The following is an 18,830-nucleotide window of genomic DNA, read 5'->3' as shown; positions in this document are numbered from 1 at the left end:
TCAGTTTCTCTGGGCAGTTGATCTTTGGTTGCAATCCAGGCTCCTTTGCTTTACTGAATATTGTATTCCACACCCTCCAATCTTTTAATGTAGAAGCTGAAAGGTCCTGAGTAACCCTGACTGCGGTTCTGTGATATTTAAATTGTTTCTTTCTGGCTGCTTGCAGTATTTTCTCTTTGATCTGGTAATTTTGGAATTTGGTTATAATATTCTTTGGCGTTTTCAATTTGGGATCTCTTTCAGGAGGTGATGGTAAATTCTTTCAATGACTAATTTACCCTCTGGTTCTAGGACCTCAGGGCAGTTTCTTTGATGATTTCCTGAAAGGTGTTGTCCAGGCTCTTTTTTTTAATGGTGGTTTTCAGGTAGACCAATAATTTTTAAATTGTCTCTCCTGGATATATTTTCCAGGTTAGTTGTTTTACCAATGAAGTATTTTACATTTTCTTCTATTTTTTCATTCTTTTGTTTCTGTTTGACTGATTCTTGCTCTCTCACAGTCATTAGCTTCCACTTGCCCCAATCTAATTTTTAACGAGTTGTTTTCTTCTTTTAGATTTTGTACTCCCTTTTCTATTTGGCCCATTTTACTTTTTTTCCCCCCATTTTACTTTTTTAAGAGTTCTTCTCTTCAGGGAATTTTTGTGCCTCCTTTTCCATTTGGCCAATTCTACTTTTTAAGGACTTGTTTTCTACAGTTAATTTTTGTCCTTCCTTTTCCAAGTTATTTACTCTCTCCTGCATACCTCATTTCTTTTCCCAATTTTTCATCTACTTCTCTTATTTGACTTTTAAAATCCTTCCTGAGCTCTTCCAAGAAGGCTTTTTGGGCTTGAGACCAGTTCATATTCCCCTTGGAGGTTTCATTTGTGGGTTTATTAACAAAGTTGTCCTCTTCTGAATTTGTGCCTTGATCTTCCCTTTCCCCAAAATAAGAATCTATGGTCATTTTCCCATTTCTGCTTTTTGTTCATGGTGTTTGCCTATTTCCTGTCTTAAATATATTTATATTTATATATATATATATATATATATATATATATATATATATACACAGAGAGAGAGAGAGAGAGAGAGAGAGAGAGAGAGTTCTCCTGCTGGAGTAAAGGAAGCATTTATCCAAATTTCTTTTCCTGCTTACCAGGGCCTTGCACTTGAATGTTTGGCTTCTGCTCTCCTTGGCCTTGCACAGGGATGTTTTTGATGCTCATAGATGTCTATCAGCCTGGAGCTTTGCCTTCTGGAGTTGTGCTTCCCAGAGTTGTGTTGAGACACTGGGTGATTTTGCTGCTGGAGAATGTTGTCACCCATGGTTGTTTTCCAAGCTGGTGTCTACCAGTTTCCCTTCCTGTATTGAGGGTCTCAGGGGGTCCTGGTGTTGGCACTTGCCTGCTTCACCAACCTGGGTCTCAGGATCTTCCCCTGGTATGCTGAGGTAGGGCTTGCTGCTGGCTTGCTGGGATGCCTCCAGTCCTGTATTGCCCTCCTCCCCCACATTGAGAGGGGCCTTTACCATTAATCCTCCAAGTTTCCTGGGGTACAAGACCTCTGTGCCCTATCTTTGTGCTGGCTCAGGGTTTTTCCTGGGCTGATATTTTCTGGGCTTCCAGAGGTCAATGATGGGGGTGAAAGTGACTTACTTCTTACTCCGCCATCTTGGTTCCTGGAAGCAGACTCCATTTTTCTTATACTTTATCCCTGACACTTACTCTTGGATCCAGTAACACTGGCCTCCCGGCTGTTCTAGGAACAAGATACTATCTCTCAGCTTCAGGCATTTTCTCTTGACTGTACCCCATGCCTGGAATGGTCTCCCTCTTCATCTCCGACTACTGATTTCCCTGGCTTCCTTTAAGTCCCAGCTAAAATCTCACCATTTACAGGAAGCCTTCCCTAAATGCTCGTAATTCTAGAGCTTTCCCCCTGTTAATTATTTCCTATTTATCCCACACATAGTATGCTTTGCATAAATTTGTTTGCATGGTGTCTGTCCCATTAGGTTGTAAGCTCCTTGAGTTGTAGGAACTGTCTCTTTGTATCCTCAGAGCTTAGCATGTAGGTACTTAATAAAGACTGTTTGATTGATTAGTCTTACAGAGATATTATTGAGGCCCCAAAGCCCCTCTTCTTGGATGTATCATGGGGGGAGGGGGTAACTAACAACCTTGGGAATCAGGAAAGATCTCTTCAAGAAGGGATGTTTGAGGTTTTTTAACCACAAAGCTTTTCAAGGAGGCAATGGGGCACAGGACAGATAAGTTTTGTTGCATGTGTGCATGAGGGGCCTCCTGGGGAAGACAGGCCTGAATGGGACCCTACAGTGAGTACATTGTCCAGAACAACACAAGGGTATACTGGATACCAAAAGCAGGAGGTTCCCACAAGAGGGTAGAGGGCTGTAGAAATGAAAGGTTGGAGAGCATCATAAAGACTCTTCACTCACTTCACAATTTTGCTTACTTGACAAACACACAGTGGACATCTGAAAATTCATCAAAGCCTACAGCAGAAGGGAAAACTGAGAATATAGATCTGCAGGTAAGGCAGACACCCCTACAGAGCCCACACCCACATTTTCCTAGGCTGGGCCAGCCGCTACAGTTGGAAAGTTGGAGGGGCTTGGAGAATACCTCAGTAACAAATGGGTCAAAACCATAGCCTACCTTTTAAATCTTATCGCCCCCTGCTCCCATATTTAGGAAACCTCCGCTCCAGGGAGACCAGTCTACTCACTTCAATCAATGATTAGTTATTAAAGGCTTGTAAAACAGACAACATACTTGCCACATAATGTGCCCTGTACATTCCACTGTGGTTGACCCCCTCCCTTGGCAATCTCTTCCCCCTCTCCTTCCACTATTCCACAGCCTCCTCATGCTTCCATAATTAATATTAAAATAATAACAACAATAATAAATATTTTCATGGCAAGTTAAGGTCTATAAAGTACTTTCTTCAAAACAACTCTAGGGTAGAAAATGCAGTACTATCCTTGCTTGTAAATTAGGTTACAAGATGTTAAGTCACTTCCTCAGGGTCAGTGGTGTGTCCCTGCCAGCATCTACTACATATCGTCTGACTCCTCTCAGACAGACCCCGCTACCTCACGAGGCTTGGCTCTAGTCCTAAGGCCTGTATGAAGCCTTCCCACACCTCTCCTGCCCTCAGTGACTTCTCAGAACTCCTGTTTCACTTAACTTGATATCTAATTAGACAGTGCTGTCTTGTATCATGTCTCATATTGTTGTCTTGAATTGTGAAATTTATGTATATTTATTTGTTTTGTCTACCCAAGCAGCAACAACTTGTGAGCAGATAGACACTTCTTCTTCTTCTTCTTCTTTTTTTTTTTAGTGAGGCAATCGGGGTTAAGTGACTTGCCCAGGGTTACACAGCTAGTTAAGTGACAAGTGTCTGAGGCTGGATTTGAACTCAGGTCCTCCTGACTCCAAGGCCAGAGCTCTATCCAATGCACCACCTAGCTGCCCCGAACCCTTCTTCTTTATAGTCCTTTAGGCACCTAGCCCAGTGTTAGGCTTTAAGGGCCCTTTCCCTCCTCAGATATTCTTAGAGTCCTTTGACCCCTCTTTTGCCCCCTTCACTCCCTACCCTGCATGATACTTATCTGTGTACATCCTGGTATAGTAAATAGAGTGCCAGCCAAAAAGCCAGGAACACCTGGGTTTGGGGTACTGCCTCTAGCAATTACTGGCTGTGTGACACTGGACCAATAATGGCATGTAATCTATAAGTGCTCTAGGCCAGAGGTGTCCACACTGGCAACACTCCTAAGTGCCTCCAGAACCAGATTAAAATGCAGTTTGGGAAATAGTTAACAAAATAAATAAAAATACAGTAAAACATAATAATATTACATTTTAAAACTGCATCGACTTAATGGCCCTCATTTCTATTGAGTTTGGGTTGCTCTAGGCAAATCCTTAAGGTTGTAGATGCCAACTTGCATTGGGAATTCCCCATACCTATGAAAGGGAAGCTAGGCAGCACAGTAGATAGAGCACCAGGCCTGGAATCAAGAAGCCCTGAGTTCAAATCCAACCTCAGACACTTACCAGCTGTATGACCCTGGGCAAGTCACTTGACCGTATTTGCCCCAATTTCCTCATCTGTAAAATGAGCTGGAGAAGGAAATGGCACACCACTCCAGTATCTTTGCCAAGGAAACTCCAAGTGGGGTCACAAAGAGTCAGACAAGACTGAAAAAATGATTGAATACCTATGAATTCACAGGTCCAGGTCTAGTCCTATCCCATGTACATGTTACAACACCCCCACCCCACCGCCTCAGTTGAATACAAAGTTTCTGAGGGCAAATACTCTCCACACTGCCTTGCACATAGTAGATATTGAACATTTGTGTGATGAATTGAATAGTGTAGGCAAAGGCTGCAACTAGGGCCCCTTCACCAGGAGGCCCTTTCCTAGAGACTACCTTGGCCCACTGCACCGTAAGGCTTTCTCAGAGAGAGGAGGTACCCCTTTCCCAGATTCACAAAGTGTCATTCATTTTTTTAAAACTGAATTTGCTCCTCATCTCTGCTTTCTGTCTCCCCTGGCTTGCTTCAAGTCCCAGCTAAAATCCCAGCTTCTACAAGAAGTACTTCCCAACCCCTCTTAATGTTAGTTAGTGCCTTCCTTGCTTCTTCCCCTCCTTCAGCAGGCCTAGGAGAACTCGCCTTTCCAAGTTCAATTCAGGCAGCATCTCCTAAAACCCCAAGGTTTCTCCCCTTAGCCTATGCTGAACTCAGCCAGCACTCAAAGACCCACCTGGGGTAAATCCCCAAGACACAGCAGCCTAGTAAAACTCTTTATTTACCCCAGCTTCTCCCAATTCTCCACCAATCAACAAGCCCTCACCCAGTGATTGCATACTTGGGGAGCTGTTCACAAAGTGCCCCACCCAGTGCTAGGCTCAGGTAGTGGGGCCGGCAGGATGAGAACGGGAGAACCTAGTTCCTGCCTAGAAGATGCTTTATAGAATTCTTGGTGTCATGACTAACACACACACACACACACACTCACACACACATGTACGTCTCAGTTCAGGCTCTGCCATGGGGTGACCTGGGGCATGAGGGTTGCCATCTCTGAGCCTCAGGTGGCCTCATTTGTAAAAGGAAGGGATTGGATGCTGTAATGTGATCTCTAATATCCCTCTACTGCCTACCTCACTGGGACTGTTGTGGGCTCAAAAGCCAAGCAAAGTGCAAATATAAGCTATCCTTAATGACGATTCTTAGCATTATTCCAGTTCTGCCATTCCATGGCAATACATAAATGCCAAATGGGTGATACCGTCAATAGGCAATCATCAGCTTTCCTCCGATGGGTGTCTTGTCATCCTCCGAATTCTCCCAGATCAAATACCCAATCCTCTGCTAGGCAGAGCCTTTCATAACCTAGTCCCTTCCTACCTTTCCAGTCTTCTTAAGCCATACTCCCCAGTACATACTCTTCAATCCAGTGACATTGGCTTCCTGGCTCTTCCATGAACAAGACATCCCATCTCTTGGCTCAGGGCATTTTCTCTGGCTCTTCCCAGTGGCTGGGAACTCTGCCTACTGACTTCCCTGGCTTCTTTTAAATCCCATCTAGAATATGGCACTTTACCATCTTCTACAGGAAGTCTTTCCCAATTTCTCTTAATTCCAGAGCCCCTCTGTTAACTATTTCCTGTTTATCCTGTATATAGCTTGTTTATATGTTTATTTTTTGTCTCCTTCATTAGATTGTGAACACCCTGAGAGCAGATATCTTTTTGTATCCTTAACATAGTACAAATTAGGAGCTTAAATATGTTAACTGTTTGATTGAATCTCCAAACCCTTACTCCTGAACTTTATCCCATCTAGTACAGGTCCTAGCTGCTTTGTGGGTCAGGGAAAGGAAAGTGCTTTTGTTTAATCTTGAGGCTGATTAGTGATAGGCCCCTCCTCTTCCCATTGGCTTGGCCCTTGCAAGGTCAGGATAAATAATTGGTGGGCATTCTTTCCAGTGACTCCAGTTTGGATGGCTGATTCTGGTGGTGGTAACAGTGGTAGTGGCCAAAGGAGCAGCAATGATAGTCGTCGTCCTCGGTGCAGGTATGAAGGGCAGGGGATGGGGTTCCTAAGTGGGGGAGGGACTGTTCTCCTAACCACACCTACCTTCCTTGGAAACCACTTAGTCAAATCTCCTTTTCAAGGGGAAAAAAGTGAAACTCAAAAGTGTAAGTGACTTATCTAAGATCATACATTCTAGTTAGTGGCTCAGCCTTTAGTTTTTTGAAATTCAACAGTCACTGAGAAGCATTAGTTCAATTACTCATGTAAGAGAGGGTAAGGGGGTGAGTGTGCTGGATTTTTAGTTCGGAATCTTTGGGTCAGAAAATTTGGGTCAGAATCTTGGCTCAGCTATTTTATAACCTCTGGGACCTTTGAGCAGGTTCATCACTTCCCCGGGACTCAGTTTCTTCCTTGGTAAAGTTAGAGTCTCAGTCACCTTTAAGACCCCTTCCAAATCAAAATAAATTAATTTAAAAAATAAATAAATAAAAAAGGACCCCTTCCAGAAGCTAAAAATCGATGATGTTTTAGATTCTGTGTTTGTAGCTGGATATTGGGGCTCTTGGTAGAATATACCTGGGTAGGGCAGCCTAAAGAAAATGGGGGGAAAGGGAAGGTTCATGCATTGTTAGAATTGATAAAGGACTTTGGTGTCCATCTACTTTACTTTAATCCTCTCCCTTTGAGTAGGAGAGGTTTAGTCTCACTCACACACACACATAGTTAGCCAGGGGCCACCTCCAAGAGACTTTCCTGACTACCCCTCCTTGTCAGTGCCCCCCTAAACCCTCACCCCTAGCCTGACATTACTGTGTACTCATTTTGTATGTTCTTAATTTGTAGACATGGTCCCCTTTCTTTACACTTCCCTGCCACCCCCTCCAGCAAAATATAAGTTCCTTGAGGGTGGATTTTGCTTTGGTTTTTTGGGTTTTTTTTTTTTTTGGTCTTCGTAGCTTAAAGTACAGGTTGGTTGCATTTATGGGTGTTGAATTAAAATGGCACAGCCAGAACTGGAAACTAAGACTCCCACTAGTCTTAATCTAATCAATCAATAACTAAATATTTATTAAGTTCCTACTAGGTATTACAATATACAATAAGTGCTAGGGACACAAGAGGCAAAAGATGTTCCCTGCCCTTAAGGAGCTTATAATCTAATGGGGGAAGACTCCATGTAAGTAAAGATATACAAAACAAGCTATATACAGGATAAATAAGAAGTAACAGAGGGAAGGCATTAAGAGGGGTTGGGAGAATCCAGAAAGGAATATTGTTGTGGTATAGGAAATGATGAGCTGGTTGATTTAGAAAAACATGGAAAGACTTGGAGTTATATGAAGGAAGATTCTGTCTGCCTACAGAGAAACAGATGATAGGAGGAAATAAGCATAGTACAGGCTTACATATATGTGTATGAGTGTGTGTGTGTGTGTATATGTCTGTTTATAGATATCTAGGTATATGTGCATGTATATATGTGTGTGTGTGTATGTATATATATATATACATACACACACACACATATCCACACTTAATTGTAGCCTTCTTGGGGTAGAGGGGAGAAGGAGGGAGGGAGAGAAAAAAATAAAGTAGAAAGAAAACAGCAGAGGTCAAAAGACAACCAAGAAGGAAGCAGAGAAAAGCTGGGCAGCTTTGAAAACAACGTGTAGTATTTATTATATAGGTTTTCTTGAAATGGAAATTTATTGTTTTATATTGAATCCTCTCTTAGGGTCTGCTGTGTACACGGCAATGTTTTGGGTTGTTTTTTTTCCCCTCATTTTGTATTTACATGTACAATTTTAAAGGGGGGGGGATTTGGGAAAGGCTTCCAGTAAAATTCCTCTAATGGAAATTTTCTGAAGATGGCGCCTGAACCCCAAAAGTGAACTTCATGGTGAAAACCTTGGCAGACCTATAGAGGAAAGGTTCTTTTTTTTTTTTCTTTCTTTTTATGGTCACATTTCTCCTTTCAGTGAGTCACCTTTGAGTAACTCTGAAATGTCCACACAGGTGGTAGTAGTCTCTGAGGAATGTTGGGATGAGGAGCCTGAAGACCTGTTATCTAGTCCCATTTCTCAAGCTTATAATAATAGCTCTTGTTTATAAATTTCCTAAAGGCATACCAAGCACTTTTCCCAACCAGGAACCTGCTATGGAAACCTTGGCTAAATCACTTTCCCTCCTTTGGTTTACTTATCCTATAAAATAACAAGAGTTGGCCAAGGTGATCCCTAAAATTCCTCCCGGGGACTCTGGGGAATTAGAATTCAATTCAACATTTACTTGAATCCCTATTTGATGTGTATACTACCATGCTGTGTATGCAGTCCGAGATGCATTCTGAAGTTGTCCGTTCCCTCCTTTATTTCCCTGCTATCCTGGACCTTTTCTTCTCACCTTAAACTCTGTAGTCACCTCCCACCTGCCCCCTTTCCGCCTCACATCTTTACCAAAAATTTTTGTTGTTGTTCAGTTGTTTCAGACTTTTCGTGACCCCATTCGGGGTTTTCTTGGCAAAGATATTGGAGTGATTTGTCATTTCCTTCTCCAGCTCATTTTACAGATGAGGAAACTGAGGCAAACAGGGTAAAGTGATTTTCTCAGGGTCACACAGCTAGTAAGTGTCTTGAGGGCAGATTTGAACTCCAGAAGATGAGTCTTCCTGATTCCAGACCTGGCATTCTATGAACTATAAGTCTAGACACTTAGTTGCCCCTTACCAAGCTGCCTCTTGGACTCTAAATCCTGAGCTTCCTTATGTTTTTATACCCCATGCCAACCCACCAGACATTCTACTTCCTAACCCTGGGGTCTGTGAACTTATTTTTTTTTAACATTGTGCTAACTGTATTTCAGTATAATTAATTCCTTTGTAATCCTATGCATTTTATTTTATGCATTTAAAAATACTGTGAGACGCACAGGTTGTTTTTGTGCTTGGTTCTTGAAGAATACCATGACATCAGGGAGGTGATGACATGACTAGCAATTGACTTTGAGTGAGGGAGGGCTGGGCAAGGTCACCAGCCTCACTTTTTCCTCCAGAGCCATCTGGGTCCAGTGGCCAGATATCAATCAGGATGCAAAGGGAGACCTTGGCCCTTTTAAGCTAAGGTCTTTTCAGGTTCTCACTTTGAGTGAGGCAATACCCATTCAGTGAATAGGCCTCTTTAAGAAATAGAAAAACCCCCTGCTTTTGGGGATGTTTATGATGACAGGATCATGAAATCATCAAACTAGAGAGGGATTTTGTTAATCAAACTAGAGAGTTGGAGTCCAACCTCATTTTGCAGATAAGGCAACATGCCAAGAAAAGGGGAGTGACCAGGTCAAGGTTATTCATGTAGTAAAATAGCAGAGCTGGAATTTTAACTCAGGTATTGACTCCAAACCCAGAAACCGTTTTTTGTTTAGAAACTTTCAATAGCTCCCAGTTTCTCCTTCGTATTTAGTCAGTCAACAAAAATTTATTAAGCACCTACTATGTGCTAGGCTCTGGGCTAGGCACTGGGGATAAAAATATGAAAGAAAAATAGTCCCTGCCTTCTAGGGGCTTACAATCTAATTTTGGGAGAAGAAGGGGGAGAAAACACAAAAAGAAAGCTGAAAGTGGGGGGAGGGGGAGATTTTGCCAGTTGAGGGGGATGAGTTGGGTAGGAAGTGAGATGTTTGATATCCACATCAAACTCTTTTGCTGCTTTCACAGCCTTCTATAATTTGGCTTTAACAGACCTATCCAAACTTCTCTCATTATTTCCTGATAATAATTTCTCTCTTCTTGTCCAGCCTTTGTGCCTTTATTCCTGTGCCCTCTCCTCCCCTCCCAAAAAAGGTCTGCCTGCCTTAGAGCACTCTACCAAGAGTCCAAAGACTAGGCGCTTAGGCCTGGCTTCTATCATCTCCTAATTTTATACCTTGGTTTCCTCACCTTAGAGTCATTCATTTGACAATTAAGTACCTACTGTGCTATAGGTGTTTTTTATTTTTATCATTTTGAATTTAAATACAAAGAAAAAGAAAAGGACATTTCCATGTACACAGCACAACATAAGAAGAGGATTCAGTATAAAGCCACAAAATTTCCATTTCATCCTGTTTACTTTTCTTTTAAAAACCTACGTAACAAATACTACACATCATTTTCAAAGCTACCTTGCTTTTCTGTAGCTCCTTCTAATTTTTCTTTTGTTCTCTGCTATGCAATTTTTTTTCTCCCTCCTTCCCCACCTCACCCTAGAAAAGCTACCATTAGACACAAATACACACACATATATAAAACTATACATCTGTTTATCAGTTCTTTCTCTGGATGTGGATAGCATCTTCCTTCATAGACCCTTTATAGTTGATTTGGAATTACTTGATCTTTAAATGTTTGGTAGAATTCACTTGTAAATCCATCTGATCCTGATACTTTTTTTTTTTTAGAAAGCTCATTTATGACCCGTTTATGCTTATAGACACTTGGGGAAATATAAAAAATTGAATAAGACACAGTCCTTTTTCCTCATGGACCTTATAGTCTATGGGGGGGACAGCTTGCCAACATATCTCATTTTGTTTTATAGTTAAGTGTATAAATGGATCAAAAAAAATTAAATGTTTGTATCCCTTGGGAAACACAAAATGGAAACAGTCTTCTGCCCCATAGGACTTTACATTCTAAAGGAATGGGAAGTTATGTGAGTGAAGGGAAAGGGATGACATAATACAAAGGTAAAACTGAGAGGACACTGCAACAGATTTAACTATAAGGGGTAGTAAATACGGAAAATAACTCTTAAGTTCATAAATATGGGAGAGAGAGTGGTAGGCACAACAGTAATAAACAGGATGCTTAGGAATAAGGTACATATACAGGATACATAAATACACATTTGTTATATAGGCTATACATATACAAAATGGGAATGAATAGGCACAATAGGAGCGATAAGTTTAGGTGGGAGATAAAGAGCTTGGGTTTTTTTTTTATTTTTTAATTAATTAATTTATTTTTAGTTTTCAACATTTACTTCCACAAGATTTTGAGTTCCAAAATTTTCTTCCCATCTCGCCCCTCCCCCCACCGCATGATGGCCTGCATTCTGAATACCCCTCCTCCTAATCTGCCCTCCCTTCTATCTCTTCCCCCCTTCTCTTATCCCCTTCCCCTTCAATTTTCCTGTAGGGCAGGATAGATTTCTATACCCCATTTTCTGTATATCTTACTTCCCAGTTGCATGTGAAAACAAAAGAGCTTTTTTTTTTTTGACAGAATAAATTTGAGGTTCTGGTATATACACATTGTCTAAAAGCCAGCTACATGAAGGTGGAAGGTCAGGACCCAGAAAAGATGTCAACATTACAGATAAAGCTTTTGGAGTCATCTAAATTGAGATGTAGTTGAATCTGTGGTGGTGAATGAGATTGTCGAGGGAGAGATGTAGAGACAGGAGAGAGAGCCAGTAAAAGACCCTTGTGGAACATACATCTTAAGGGGGCAAGAAAAGCCAGCAAGTGAGAAGGATAATTAGGTAGAAAGACTAGGACATGGCAATGGATTGGCTCTAGAAGAGTGATAGTAGTGAGAAGAGTAGAAGATGTTTGTGAGTCTGAGTGACTTGGGAGGATCGTGGTGCCCTTGACAGCATTAGGGAAATTAGAAAGAGGGGAGGATTTGGGGGGATTCAGTTTTGAATGTGTTAAGTTGGACTTCTATGAGATATCCAGTTTGATATGTCCAGTGGACAGCTGGGGATGAGGAAAGGTTAGGGTTGCATGAACAGATGTGAGAATCATCTTCATGGAGATGATGGTAATTGAATCCATCGGAGCTGATAAGACAACCAAATAAAACAGATCAGAAGAGAGGACCCAGGACAGAGCCCAGAGTGAGTGGCTGTGACCTGGATGAAGATCCAGCAAATGACACTGAGAAGGAGTGGTCAGCAGGTAGAAGAGGAGAATCAGGAGACAGCAGTGTCACAGAAACAAAGACTATCGAGAAGGCACAACAATATCATAAGATTTGCCGAGTCAAAGCTCCCTGATAACTAGAAAGAGCAGCTTTAGTTGAATGATGAGATCAGAAGTCAGACCGCAGAGTTAGGAAGAGAGTGAAAGATGAAAGAAAATAGAGGCTGGACAGCCTTCTCAGGGAGATTAGCCGCAAAAGGAGAAGTACAGCTAGCAGGGAAGGATGATCAAGGGAGGGGTTTTTTGAGGATGGAAGAGACAGGGGCATGTTTGTAGGCAGCAGGGAATCGGCCAATAGAAAGAGATCAAAGATTGAAGAGTGGCTGGGCACCTAGGTGGCAGCAGTAGTTAGAGCATCTATCCTAGAGTCAGGAGGACCTAAGTTCAAATCTGGCCTCCCACACCTACTAGTTGTGTGACCCTGGACAAGTACTTAACCCCATTGCCTACAAACAAACAAAAAAGTTAAAACAAGATTGAGAGCAGGAATGATAGAGGGGTCAGTTTGTTGGAGAAGGTAGTATGGAATGGGATCACTTGTATATGTCGATAATTTTTCTTGGCAAGGAAAAGGGCTGCCTCTTCATGTGAGACAGGCTAAGTTGAAGATAGTGGGGAAAGGTATTTGAGTGATGTAAGACAAGGACAGAAGAGAGAGTTCTCACAAAATAACCTCTGTTTTTGTTTTTTATTTTTGTTCCCAATGAAAGTTGAGGCCCTTGCCTCTCAGTTTTAGAGGGTGGAGGGGAGATTTGAGGAGGGATGAAAAGATCTGGAGTAGACAATTTGGTGAGTGGGATAGTGAACAGTTAGGGAGATATAAAAAGATTGCCTTGCTGCAATGAGGGCCCAGTTGAGATTATATAACATCAATTTGCATAGAACCAGTCAGCATGGTTTCATAACTACTTGGAGATGCTACAGAAAATTCTCATTCAATAGGCTTAAAGGGAACTTATGTTCACTGAAGTTTTATAGACGGCTTCTGGGAGACGCCTTCCATATGATCCCATAAGGAACCTGAGGTCCTGACAGATGAAGTGATTTAGCCACGGTCATCCAAGTAATGAGGAGGCAAAGCGCCTGGGCTCAAATCTCCCAGTTCTGCTTACAACTCATTCTGTTTACTTAATTGAATTAACATTCCATGACCTTTTACATCCATATCTATTCATGATAACCTCATGGAGAAGAATTATGATTACACTGGAGAGGACAGAGACAAGGCTTTGTCCGGATGCACAGACCAGGCCTGGGGCCATAGGCCTAGGTGCTGAGTGTCCCATCTATTATATCACAGGTATTTTGCCCGGGGATTCTGTCACCAGGGACAGAATTGCTCCTTTTCTCATGACAGACAGTCACAGCCAGTCTGCAGGTACTTTCAGCAGGGGTTCTGTTTTCGTGGAAATGATTGCAGGTAAGAGCTGACCATCCTCAAATTCTTTCCTGCCTACTATCTAATGAAAGGTGGGGTTGGGGTTGGGGAGACTAACTACTCAGCTTTCCTCAAAGCTCAGAGTATGAGGCTGGCTAGCCTCATCCAAAGCATTCAGAAAAAGAGCTGCCCTTCCCCACTTTCCCCGGGGGGAACCAAGCTGTGCCCACCGTGTCCAGGAATACCTCTTTTTCTCCTATAGGTATCAGCACTCCCAGGCTGTAAGCTCCTCAGAATGCCTCACAGAGCCCCCCCTGTCCCTGCAAGAGCCTAAGCCAGAGCTGGGGTCAAACTCTGAGCTGGCCAGTCTGCATTCAGTACCTGAGGAGCTTAGTCCACCATGTGCCCATCATAGCAGGAGGTCTGGTATAAAACATCTGGACACAAAGGAGGCGGTTGACAGCACTTTCTCTAACCCTCTGGATGTACCAAGTGAGTTAACAAAAGGATTGGGGTGGTTGGAAAGGGGCAAAGGGGAAATGACCAAAAGGTCAACCAGGATTATGCTTCCTTTCTCAGCCTGAAAGGGGAGGGCTTGACCCACCTTTACCTACCTGAAGCCAGTCTCTTCTTGTAGTAGGTGATCTAAATCTTAATTCCACCCTGGAACCTGGTCCCCAGCCTAATCCCAAACCAGCAGCACATCCTGATTCCTTCCAAGATCAGAACGTTTCCAGGCTCCCAAGAACTCGGACTCCAGACATAATGGTAGGATTAAAATGGAAGGCTGGGGAAAGGGGCAGGGAGAGGAGTACAAGAGTAAATACTAACAGGAGCCTCAGTGTGTTCCCAGTTGTCCTGGGCTCGGGGAAGGAAGGGAAAGGAACCCTACAACCCAGTTCCTTAGAGGGGTCGGTGAGAAGGTGACAGGCAGGCTAGAATGTGGGTGGGCTGACCTTGGCTGGCTGTGGTGCTTGCCAAACTAGGAGAACAGCCAGGATATGGTGTGTGGCATCTGTATGGAGAAAGTTTGGGACAAACCCCCAGCAGACCGTTTCTTTGCCATTCTACCCAACTGTTCCCATGCCTACTGTGTGAACTGTCTCCGCACCTGGCGCCAGAGCAGAGGAAATTGCCCTGAAAACATCATCAAGTGAGTGCCGTGGCTATGGGGAGGAGGGGAGGAGAGGGGGAGCAGAGAAGGGAAGAAGACAAAGAGAGGAAGGCAGAAAGGTCAAGCAGGGGAGGACGGACGGGAGGGCAGAGCCTGAGAGAAGACCATGGGGAGCTAGAGAATGTGGAAAATGGTGGTGGTAGTGGTGGTGAATCTGAGAAAGGGGCTTTAGGATAGGCTCTACACCCTAAGACAATCTCCCCACCTCGGCAGGGCCTGTCCAGAGTGTAGAGTTCGTTCCAACTACTTTGTCCCCTATAAATTCTGGGTAAGCAAGGGGCCTGAGAAGGAGCAACTCATCAAGAACTTTAAGGATCGAACAAGGTGAGATGGATCATTGCTAACATTTTTGAAAATGAAAACAATACCAGCATTTATATTTTTGCTTTAAGGTTTGCAAAGCACTTTACATGTGTTAACTTAGCCCTCACAGCAACCCTGGGGAAGGCAGGTGCTATTATTATCCCCTTTTTTCAGATGAAGCACAGAGAGATTAAATAGCTTGCCCAGGGTCACACACAGCTAGGGAGTGTTTTGAGGCAGAATTTGAACTCGGGTCTTCCTGACTTGACCTGACTTAGGGTCCTATACTATAGCCACTGTGCCACCTGGCTGCCTTACTTTAAAGGTTGGTGATCTATGTTGGTTTAGATTCCCTTAGAGTAGAAGTATCAATATTGAGAATCCAGAGGCCTGGGTTCTAGACCTGCCTCTGTCTCTAATTTTCTGGGCACTCCTTACCTCTCTGGATTCCAGTTTGGCCCTCTAAAATGAGGAGGTTGGGACTGGAGACCTTAGCTAAGGTTTCTTCTAGCTCTGGCATCCTAGAAACTCTGGGTTTGATGTCTGTCCCTTGCAGTATATTTGTTGCCACCAGGTGGCAGTCTTCCCCAGTCTAGAAAACAAACTGGTTGCCAAATCCTATCATTTCTACCTCTGTGACCCCTTTCATTTTTGTCCTCTTCTCCAACTGCTCCGACCTCATTCCAGCTTCATTTCCTGGGTTGTTGTAATAGCCTTTTGCCATCTCACTGCCTCCAAATCTCCCTTATATACACTGCTGCCAGGTTAATGCTCCTAGAGAAAGCCCAGTTCTGACACGTCCTCCCCACCCCATCCCACATCAGCAGCTCCTCGCTGGTTCCATAATATCTACCAGCTCAAGCCCCAGATACAAAGTGATCTGTGATGCAAAGTTTGATGATACAAAGGCTAGTGATAACAAAGATGAAAAAGTGGCCTTTACTGATCCCTGCCCCAAGAGTTAACAACCTCCCAGTTGTTGGCTCTCAATTTTTTATTCTTATCTCATCTGATGCTGCTTCCATGTCCGGCACCCTAGAGAACAGGTCTGCTTATTCTGTAGGTATACCATGTTCTAGTTTACCTTGGAGTCTTTACTCGGTCTGTTTAGTGACTGATGACTTTTACCCTGCACCCCCTCTGTGCCCCCAACATGTTCAACTCCCCTTCAGGGTTCAGCTCAAATGCCATCTTTTCATCATGCAGTCTCCCTGGGCTGGCCCCTTCACTACCCCAATCATCTGTTACTTAACCTAAATTCCCCACGTACCTTTGAGGTGTATGTATAAGGTATCTCTCTTTCTCCCTCCTTTCTCACTCAACATTCACATAACACTGACACAACACTGGCACATAGTCTCACTCACTCTCACACACACACTCAATACACAATACACTTGCTCTCTCACACTCACATTCCTTCTTATACACTCTCAAACACACACACACACACACACACACACACACACGCACACACAGAGTGTACCTTTCAGTCAAAGCTGAGAGATTGTTTTAAAACTTTTATTTCAAGATTGACTCAATGACGCTGGGACTTAAGTGCTCCAAGCTACAGGGCTACAGTGTAGGGGAAAAATGCTTAATCAGGAATATGAAGTCCTGAACTTTGACTCTACCAAGGCAGACTTGGGAAAGTAAGTCCCTTACTTCCACTGATCTTTAATGTCCTCTATAAAATGAGGTTTTAATTAGATCTTTAAAAGCCCTTTTTGGGGGCAGCTAGATGTCGCAGTGGATAGAGCACCAGCCCTGGAGGCAGGAGGACCTGAGTTCAAATTCAAATGTCAAATTCAGACATTTACTAGCTGTGTGACCCTGGGCAAGTCACTTAACCCCAATTGCCTCACCCAAAAAAAAAAAAGTCCTTTTTGGTTCTGAATTCTATGATCCCGAGACCAAAACTATAGAACCAATTTTAGCCTAGGAAAAATGGAACAGGATTTTTTTAAACTTGTTTTCACAAGGACTATTGGGGATGAGACTAATACTCCTTTCCTTTGTACCCCCCTCTGTCCTCATGCTCTCACAGCCAGATCCATTGTAAGTTTTTCATACAAAGAAAAGGTCGCTGTCCTTTCCAATCTGACTGCATCTACCAGCACCAGTTCCCTGAGTCCTGGCCAAAGAACAGGGATTCTGTGAGTAGTCTGGGTTGGGAAAAGGGATTTGTAGGGTGGAGACTCGGTTGGTAATAATGGGATGCCTGGTTCAACTCGGTTCAGTCTCCTCCCCCAGGTTCTGATTCCCAGTGAACCATCAGACAACTCAGATGATGAAGATGAAGAAATCTATTTCTTTGACCATACCATCAGCATATCCATAATGAGGAAGAAAAATAACCTATTCCAAATCCAGCGATTCTGATGTAGAGATGGAGAAGTTGTAAAACAGAGGCTCTATCCAGTAAAGCTCTTCAGAGGCAGAGGACCACTATAAGTAACAGTTCACATGGAAAGAAGCCATCTACTCCATGGTCTGCGCTGATGGCACATTTGGAGTCAGGACAGTTGCAGAAGAAATGAATGGCTAGATCCTGGGCCATGAGGAAGGTCCCCATCACTTTCTGTTCTCCTTGGGCCCTAGTTTTTAACTTTTTATATGATGATTCTGAAACAAATTAAACTAGTTTAAATCACTAGAGCTGATGTCTGTCATCTGTTTAACTTAGCTGGCTCCTCAGGAGATGCAGTGCCAGACCTGAACAAATGTCAGGTAGATAAAGTATATGTATTTATGTGTCCTTAGCTCCCTCTCCACCAGGTGGCACCTCATCCTTGGTTTTCCTCAGATTCCTTCCCTCCACTCCCTCCTCTATCAAAAGTGTCCTTAGGAAAGGCACTGTGGGGGCAGCTAGGTGGATAGAGCACTGGCTTTGGAGTCAGGAGAACCCGAGTTCAAATCTGCCCTCAGACACCTTAGGCAAGTCACTCAACCCTGATTTGCCTTGAAAGAAAGAAAAAGGAAAGACACTGTGAGGTCTAGTGAAATGAGCAAAGAACTGGGGGAGGCAGGAGGAAGACCCCTGGGTCTGCATTCTGGTTCTGACACTGGATGACCGTGGGTCAATCAGTTGCCTTCAGAGACCCTTTGCCCATCAGAGAAAAGGGAATGTTATCGGAACCACTTTTTTGCTTATTGTGACTGTCAGTGAGACAATTTATATTCAAGTCTTTCTATCACTATAATCTTACATTTACATAGCACTTAGATAGCAGAAGCTAATTCACAGGAAAGGGAGGACAACTGACCCTAACCTTTCTCAAGAATTGACAGTGGAACTTTTGGGACTTTTTGCTGTCAACTAAGTTTGGCCATCATGTGTTAGCCAGTAACACATCGGTCTTTTTCCAGCTCCTGTTGTACATCAAGGTATATTCAGACGTGAGAGGCAGGAAGAGTGAAGTCTCTGAGACCAGCAACTACAAATAAGTGTCTCAAACATACTCGGTACAAAGCCTCCCGATAGGCAGTCAATAGCATGGTATTCATTAGATCATAGCCTTAACCACGGAGGCATATGCAGCAGATGGTAAAAGTCTTAGCCTCATTTTACAGCTAAGGACACTCATTTCAAGGTAAGAGAGGTTACAAGTGATTTGCTCCGGGTCTGCTTGCTAATAAGTGGCAGAACCCAGTTCTAAATCCCAAAGCTAGTGCTCTTCTCAGAGTACTGTTTATTCTTAACCCTTACCTCTGCAGCTCTAGCATGAAGCCTAAAAATAAATGTTTCCTGAATTTCGATGAATGATTAGAATACCCTTCCCTTCAAGCAAACCTGGTTACAGCCACATGTGACAATCCTCACTCTTGAAATGAATCAATTAGGAGATGATTCTAAAAAAGTCTTAATTCCTTTCTTTTCTGAAAACTCTCCTAGCTCAGTTAATAGGGTGTGACTTCCACAAAACCCTTCAAAAAAAGTCTGTGG

The 18,830-nt window shown here is 43.1% G+C and overlaps 1 protein-coding gene across 1 annotated transcript; it reads left to right on the top strand.

Moving 5' to 3' along the window:
• The first annotated feature begins 5,902 nt into the window (after positions 1 to 5,902).
• On the top strand, positions 5,903 to 17,288 carry LOC110217223 (putative E3 ubiquitin-protein ligase makorin-1). The gene is given in 9 exon segments (XM_078155684.1): positions 5,903 to 6,104; positions 13,330 to 13,449; positions 13,670 to 13,899; positions 14,045 to 14,175; positions 14,394 to 14,560; positions 14,795 to 14,905; positions 16,932 to 17,040; positions 17,138 to 17,233; positions 17,235 to 17,288. Coding segments are annotated over 9 exon segments (1,092 nt in total). The 5' UTR covers positions 5,903 to 6,030.
• The last annotated feature ends 1,542 nt before the right edge of the window (positions 17,289 to 18,830 follow it).

This window comes from Phascolarctos cinereus, unplaced genomic scaffold, assembly GCF_003287225.1.
Source record: "Phascolarctos cinereus isolate Bilbo 61053 unplaced genomic scaffold, phaCin_HiC Scaffold_5;HRSCAF=322, whole genome shotgun sequence".
Taxonomy (NCBI): domain Eukaryota; kingdom Metazoa; phylum Chordata; class Mammalia; order Diprotodontia; family Phascolarctidae; genus Phascolarctos; species Phascolarctos cinereus.
The sequence above is the reverse complement of the archived record's forward strand: the minus strand, read 5'-3'. Positions and strand labels throughout refer to the sequence as shown.